The sequence below is a fragment of the Onychomys torridus genome, chromosome 5 (genome assembly GCF_903995425.1).
Source record: "Onychomys torridus chromosome 5, mOncTor1.1, whole genome shotgun sequence".
In the NCBI taxonomy this organism is placed as follows: domain Eukaryota; kingdom Metazoa; phylum Chordata; class Mammalia; order Rodentia; family Cricetidae; genus Onychomys; species Onychomys torridus.
The window spans coordinates 20,471,159-20,479,244 of record NC_050447.1 but is presented as its reverse complement, the minus strand read 5'-3'; the positions used below and the strand labels follow the sequence as shown (position 1 = coordinate 20,479,244).

Below are 8,086 nucleotides of genomic sequence, written 5' to 3'. Positions count from 1 at the left end.
CTAAGGGGTGATATACAAAACCCTCCAGAAGAGCTTCGAGACCACCTCTCAGGGACCCAGAGCAGCTGGCCATCCACCATGTGGCTCTTTGCTCTGGTCCTGGCATCCCTCAACACTTGCATGGCTCTTGGTGAGTTCTTCTAAAATGCAAACACTGGGGGAGCATTTGAAGCTCAGGCCTAGGCTGAGGTGAGTGGAGATGGGCATAAGAGAATATATGACGAGCTCCAGCCACGTCAGTGCTCACCAGCTGGACTTCAACATGGGCTTGAAACATCAGAGCCCAGCAAGTACCACCCATCACAGAGATGCAGGGAAGGAGAAGCTCCCTGATACTCCAGCTGCAAGTGCCAGAAAATCAAGCTAACCCCCTGCCTCAATGTGAGGAGTTAAGGGATCCCCAAGCTATCTCCCAAGTCTCCCTAGTCAGATGTTGGAGAGAGGCTCAGCAGAGTTTGAACAGCATCGAAGCAGGAGTCAGAGTGCAGGATTAGAGCCTTGCTCAGCCCTTCTGAGACCCAGGCCTGAGCAGGACCCTTTAACTATGCAGTGCCTGCGTCGTGAATCTAGAAAATAGGGAAATGATAGTACCTTCCTCACTGGGCTGTAGTGAGGATGAAAGAGGTGGTTGTTTCTATAGCACTTAGCATGGTATCTGGGCTAGAAGCACACACACACAAATAATGGATAGAGTTAAATATGTGGTATTTTAAGTAGGGTATATTAATAAAATCTTGAAATACAGTCAAGTCAACATGTTAAGAGCCAATGGCTACCAGAAAAGATAATTCGCTCCTCAGTTCCCAAGAGGTGTCGGGGCTGAGCTGTGTGCTTGGTAAGAGGATGAGTGACAGGTCGCCTTAGATGCAGGGCCCTGGCCTTGTAGGGTCACATCTAGATTAGAGAGGGAGCAGGAAGGAGCTACAAGGAATTGGAGGAGGGAGGGAAGGAGGCCTTCAGGTCACCATGGGGAGCTGGAACTTATAGTATGGGGATTTGTAAATAAGGGAAGGTGGAAAGGAGTTACGTAAGTGAAAGAAAAGAGTTCAGAGACTCAGATACCAAAATATAAGCCTGGTCTGGGGAGGACAAATGGGCTACAAATACTGCTAAGGAGAGTCCCTGGGAAGTAGGGGTGGGGCGGTCCTGAAATATCCAGGTGCATTATGAAAGATAGCAAATTCCGAGCTAGGGCAATGAGGTTTGCTTAGTGGACAAGTAAACAGCAGGGACCATTCTAGAGTCAAGAATATTCTTCTGGAAGTTCTTAACATGGTCACCCTAACCAGGCTCCAGTCTACCCTGTGTGCTCTATTCTTGTGGAGAATACAGTCTGTCCCCAATTCCCTACAGTTTAACCCCCATGTTGGTCCTACTTGGTATGGCACTATAAAAAGCCAGCATGACCCTCTGTCCTGATGCTGAAGGACTTTGCTACTCTTGATAACAACCATGGATCATATGTCCTCCTGTGTGGCTTCAGGGTGGAGACAATATCTCAGAGCAGGCCTCCCAGAACATGATTCTACTTTCTCATCCTTGAATGGCCCCCATTTGAATACAGACAATATGTCAACATCTCCACTCAAGTGTGTGGGTCAGAACAAAATAATCATTCAAAATTGGTTAAAGAACAGCCAATGGCCTTAGAGGGGTATTATAGGAAACCAGGTTGGAAAGCAGTATCAGTGTCCAATTCAAAACATGAAAACAGCCACAGCTGAGAACATCCACCAAAGTGGCAGCAGAAGGAAGGGCGAAGCACCGTGGAAGTCCAGGGAGAAGCGGAAGAGGGGCTGGAAGAATACCAAAGCAACGTCTGAGCCAAAATCACTAGCCCATGTTAGTTCAGTGATGCTCTTCCAAATGTGATGTGGGTAGACGCCAGTAACCAGGTTGAAAAGTGAACAACTGTGATGGGAAATATAAAAGGAATGCAAAGATTACAACTTATGTCAGAAGGAAGGTACACATATGGGCATTTACTGTGGGCCAAATGTGCATTCCAGTCATTTTACATTACTTCCCAAAGAAGCCTTGCACTAACATGGCCATGTTACAGATGAGGAAACCAAGAGATTGGGAGAATCTGGAAAGGACTTCTTGTAGATGGAGTTAGGTTGAGGTTTCCAGAATTTTCTTCTGGTTTTCCTCCAGCACCAAAAGAATGCCCCATTTCAGATTGGTTTGTTCCCATTTTGCCTTACATTCGGTATCGGATCTGCCACAGTTTCTCAGGGCCAGAAAGGAGACAAAATCAAGACACGATGAGGTTGCCTGGGCTCTGATAGCAAAGCGCTAGCTCTGAATTCAGAAACAGAGCACAATTTGGTCAGTGGCACTGGGGTAATACATGTCCTAAAGAGTCTTGCTTCCTTATCCTCTCAAATGGCATGAGTTTACATTGAAGTCCTGAGCTTTCCTGCAATAAGCATGGGTTCTACTTTCTGCATTTGAGGCTTTCAAACACAAAGCCTTGCAGATCTAGAGATGTTGCCACTCACAGGGTCTAGCTCAGAGGCTGTACCTCAGCCATCTCCAGTATCAGATTCTTATAGCCTACACCTATTTGACTTAATTATCCACAGCTAGTCATCAGACAATTGAGGGCAGCCCGTGAGCTCCAAAGAATGATGCAAACTAACTTCCACTATCCCTGCTCCTCTTCCTTCTTCTTTCTCACAGTCCCTCTGCCTCACCCTCCTTACTGACATTCCTTCCTTCCATGGTTCATTCAATGGTATGGAGCAACAGTAGTAAGGAACAAGGGCCCACCTCTCATTTATCATCTCACCCAGCATCCAACACCAACATCAAACTGAGCTGTCTCCCAACCTCCATAGAGTGGATGCTTTTCGGCCTCCAGTTCTAGTTTACCCCTTCTGACATTCCACTGAATTGGGAAGGATGGTTTTTCTCACCCTAATTTTAAATTAGAAATGATTGATGCTTAACATGGCTATGGTAGCTGATTCATGACCATATACCTAAAAGCAGAAAACAAGATATCCCTTCTGGTACATTCTTATTTCTATTCCATGGTCATCAGGGTACCCATCATCACCACCCGTGGTGGACACTGTTCATGGCAAAGTCCTGGGGAAGTATGTCAGCTTAGAAGAATTTGCACAGCCTGTGGCCATCTTCCTGGGTGTCCCCTTTGCCAAGCCTCCTCTTGGACCCTTGAGGTTTGCTCCACCACAGCCTGCAGAGCCCTGGAGCTTCGTGAAGAATGCCACCACCTACCCTCCTATGTAAGCCGCTGGGGTGAGCCTGGGTCTCTTTCAATGGGATATCTGCCTCAGAGAGCTGTCAGAAAGAGTTGAGATGGTTCTCTGATTGATTACACTTTGTTTATGTATTCTTAACATACTGTAAGATCTCAAAGACAGTCCATAACTGTTAAAGTATCCTAGAGTCTTTTATCTGTTGAGCACCTGTCATATTCTGCACATAGTCTAGTTTCTGATAATGCATCAGTGAAATAAAGATCTCCTACCTCATAGAGTTTGTGTTCTATAAGAGATACAGACAGAAAGACAGACAGACAGAGAATAACTGCAAAGCAAGAAAATAAATTTTGTGGTATTATAGGGAAACAAGACACAGGGATCCTATATCTCCTGTCTTTAACTTTTCATGGATGAAGATGCTAGTGTTGGGAGTTAAAGGAATTTTCCCAGGGACATGCCCTGAGAAGATTCCTTCCAGGGTCCTAGAAAAGATGCTACAACAGGTAGCATCTGAGGGAAAAGAATCTATGTACATCATGCTCTTTCATCTGTTACTTTATTTATCTAAGACAAAATTATATCTATATAGCTTCAGCTCCATCTCATACAGCTCCTCTCTGTATCTATGGGGCATGGTTATCATAGTCCTAACTAAGCTCCTATGCTTTTGACCTCATCTTCCTCTGTTTCTTCATCCTCCATCTTTCCCTCCTTTCTCCTTACCCCTGGCTCTGAGAAGCTCTGCCTTCCTCTCTTCTCTCCGGCCACATAGCTCTGCCTACCATCTACCAAAACTGCTTTGTCCTTTCTTTCTTGGCTACATGACTCGGCTCTGCCCAGGAACCCTGCCCCATCCTTCACTCCACCTGGACATGCAAAAACATCTTTTGTTCTGAGTCATTGTTCTGGAATGCCATTTTCCCTGTCTGGGGAAGGGAGGTCTGAGCTTCATTTGCATAAGAAACAAGTTATGCGTCTACAGCCCACATATCTCCTAGGCCCTGCAGGGGTGTTACCTAGTAGATCAGCAGTAGATCTGAGAAACTAAACTGTTTGCCAAATGGCTTAGTAGTATATGGGCACACAAGAATTTCATAGCAGAAGACAGCTATTATATATTTATAAGCTAAATAACACTAAATATTCCTTGATAAATGGCTTCCTCTTGAAAGACACCTTGATCAGCAAAGGTATAGCTTATTATATACAGCTGAATCTCTGTAATATATTCTTGTGGCTCGCTGCAGTGGGTAAAATGTTATGAGTGCTGCAGCTGAGCCCAAAAGCTCGGGGTGCCCAGGTAGCCTCTTGTGTAAGGCACCTAGCTTTTACCCTTCCCTCCTCTCTTTCCTCTTTCATTGTCTCAACTTTATAGTTCAGTGTTCTCATGTGGTATCCCTTGAGCTTTTGACTTTTTTCAGTGTCTCCATGATATGCTTTTGTTTTGTAGTCACTGCAGAGTTTACAGCAAATACCCTATACTTACAGTGTTAACCTGACAGGACCCCACCTTCGACCACAAAGCAAACTAACACTCTAAATTTCAACCCTTTCCTTCCACTTTGAATTTTTGATCTCACATTTTTTGTCTTGCATATTATTACCAAATTCAATAGATATTATTTTTATTAAGTAAAATAGTTTTGTCACTTTAAAGATAGGTGTGAATACTTAGCATGATTACGGTACTAACACAATTGGAATTGTCTCTGTGTCTATTGCAAGCGAAGGTTAACAATCCCTATTACATGTTGTCTTCTATTTGGAAACTCAAGTAGTTCTTGTACAGCAGAGCTTGTAGCAATAAATTCCTTCCCCTTTGTTTATCAAGAGAACTACTTTATGTGTTACTTGCTTTTCTTACTGTTTTTTTTTTTCTTTTACCTTTGATTGCTGAGTTTGTTTCTAATATGTTATAGGTGATCATATTGGGTTTGAACTTGTGACACTTGGATCCTGGCATCTCCCTCCAGGCTGAAACAGTCTCCATCATCCTCCTTGAATACGCTTCCTTGCTGTTTGTCAACTGTCTCCAATAACCCCCGTGTTTGCTCCTTTGATGTTTCTAATGACTCTCATAAGTTTTCTTCCTTCATCCACATTCTTCTTCTCACTGTGTGTACTTTCAAATAGACTGCCTTGGGACTGTGGTTACAGCTCGGTAGTAAAGTGTTTGCTTAGCAAGTTCAAAAGCCCCTGGCACTATAAAAAAACGACAAAACGATAGCATCAAAATGCCTGCCTTCAAGCACTGCCTTGGTTTACTGCCTAGTGCCTTTGTTGTCAGCTCATTTTTCACTTCATTCATTGCAGTTTTCAGCTTCAGCATTTCTGTTCGATATTTTTTAACATTTAATCTCAGTGTTAAATTTCTATCATGACAATATCAACTCTATCTGCTAGCAACAAGCAATTAGAAGTATCTCTATATAGACAACTTTACTCCTTTCCAAACAAAATTTCTATGATGAACTTATGAGTCATTTTTTTGTGTCCCCTTGAAGCCTGTTGTTCTTCCTTAAAACAAACAGAAAAAAAAAATGGCTATTTGGAATCAGCTCTGAGAGATCCCACATCCCTGTCATTGTGGAGTCTGTCTCTGGTGCCCTATTTAGTATATTTATTGAGGTTATGTTGTCCTGAATATTCCCAATGCTTGTGGTCATTGTACAATGTCTACACATTGAAGGCCCAAGTGTCTACTAGTCTCTGCAGCTAGTTTTGTTACCTGAACTCTCTAAGAGTAGATTGGATGCTGTGTTCCTTAAGCTGGTGGCAGCTGTACCATCTCAGCAGTACAGGCACAATGACCCAGGCTTGCTGTGAGTCCTGAGGTTTTCCAGATGAGATGGACCCAGAGCACATACAAGGAGAATTCCAGGACTGCATGACTACACTTCCCCAGGAATTCAAGCCTGGAAGCACATCCTAGTGGCCAGGCAAGGATATCCCCCAGAACTTCCTCCACGTGAAGGAGACAGATAGATGCCTACTGCAGTAAGAGCAGCTGGAGCTGAGACTGGACCACCTCAGTATCTGTATGAGGCAGATGCTGGAGACTGTCTCTTGGATCTGATGGGTGTCCATCCCCCTGCAATGACCTGTACAGACATGACAGCTGTTTCATTACAAGAATAAGGCCTAGTAGATGTTAGGTTCCCTTTGGATCTGATGTGTAGCCTCTGCATGATTTTCATGGGGTTCCAGGACTCCCAGGTAACTTCCTATCCACAGCATAGTCTCAAGCCTAGTAATAACACAATGTGTGAGCTTAAATCACCTAATAGAAAACCCTCCCCAGGCTTTATTTGACTCTCAGTTCTTTCTCCCCTTCTCAGGTGCTCCCAAATTACAGGGGTGGGGCCAGTGCTCTCTAATGTCTTCACCAACCAACTGGAAAATGCTCCTCTTGAGTACTCTGAAGACTGCCTTTACTTAAATATTTATTCCCCCGCTGACCTGACAAGCAAAAGCAAGCTGCCGGTAAGCACTCAATGGAAGTCGGCACCCTGGGGCTTCAGCATCCTGGATTTTCCAGTGCAGTTTACAGGGGGTGACAGATGCTGGCAGTACAGGTGTTGTTAGCCAGGCCTCTGACTTTCCTGGAGCATGGGAACATTTGTTTCTGTACTTCAGTTTGCCCTGGTGATACTAGCCATGTGTGGGAGACTGCAGTGAATCTGGAAGGTACATGCTAATTCTTCTGTCTTCTCTCACAGTAGTATTAGGAAAGCAATGTTGGTTGTCTTAATTTCTGTTTAAGGGTCTGATCTCTTAGGAATTAAGACATCATTTCCAGTCAAGTCAGAAGTGGAAAGAATCCAGACCCCAACATTCACTTAGTCCCACTTTTATGGATAGAGCAACCAAAGAAAAGATGGAGGGAAGCTATAACTCAGTGTTAATAGACCCAGGACTCAAGTCCTCTGACCTTCAAACATGCCTTTTAACATGGGCTTGGAAACCACACAAGCGTGTGGCCTTCCAAGTACACCAGGTTCTATCTGTAAAAATTTGCATGGTTCCATGATGAAGGTGTGTGGGACGCAGACTGGGACAATCCCAGAAGCATTTCCTTTGCCAAACATCTGGGACTTCACCATAATTTGTTTCTTTCCTTAGTTGCCTTTGGCAAGGACTAACGACCCAGTGAGTCAGCATTTCCGTATAAACAAAGGCCCAGAGATGAGGCAGGCTGCTAGTCACAAGTCACAGGATGGAGGTCTTCTGGAGAGGGTGACCACATAGCTTCTTCAGTTTGTCATTACCCACCAGCCTTTGCACTCAGCCTTCTCTCTGAGATAACCTTGCCTCAGCCCTTCCTTTGAGGTGGCAGGGGCCCAGAAGGAGGAGAAACAGGGGATGTAGGAGTCCAAAGGCAGGAGATGTTCCAGCTATGAACACAGGTCCTAGAGAACAGTCTGGATTAATCCTGGCAGTGTCTTAAGAGACCCAAGCTATTTCTAACTTTCTCACCCTCTGTTTCCTCTCATGGGTACCACTCCATATAAACATGCAGTGTTGACTTTCAAGCTGTGCTTCAGTCCTGGATGAGCACACACAAGGCAGCAAGCGCATCTGCCCTTTGCCTTAGTAGCCCCAACCGCTAACTCACTAAGCTGCAGCTGTGGGCTACAAGAGTTAGAGCTTGAGTCAAGCCTCGCCTCCACCTCTCATGAGCTGTGGAACCTCAAGCAGACTGCCTGTATGTTACACGGATAGGTTATTTTAAAGTATTTTGAACAGTAATAAGTCCACAGTTCATTTTATTAGCAACGTTATAGTACTTTATCCTTTTAGTTCTTCCTTGAAATGTGACCTCAGGAGCCATTAAGCAGAAATGGTACCTACTC

The 8,086-nt window shown here is 44.4% G+C and overlaps 1 protein-coding gene across 1 annotated transcript in view; it reads left to right on the top strand.

Annotated features, from left to right (window-relative positions):
* LOC118584317 (liver carboxylesterase 1-like) overlaps positions 1 to 8,086 on the top strand; it is a 29,016-nt gene continuing 20,930 nt past the window's right edge. Inside the window, exons 1-3 of the mRNA XM_036188491.1 lie at positions 1 to 130; positions 3,050 to 3,254; positions 6,572 to 6,716. Of these exons, the coding sequence (XP_036044384.1) occupies positions 79 to 130; positions 3,050 to 3,254; positions 6,572 to 6,716 (402 nt within the window). The 5' untranslated portion in view covers positions 1 to 78. The remainder of the gene's footprint in view (positions 131 to 3,049; positions 3,255 to 6,571; positions 6,717 to 8,086) is intronic.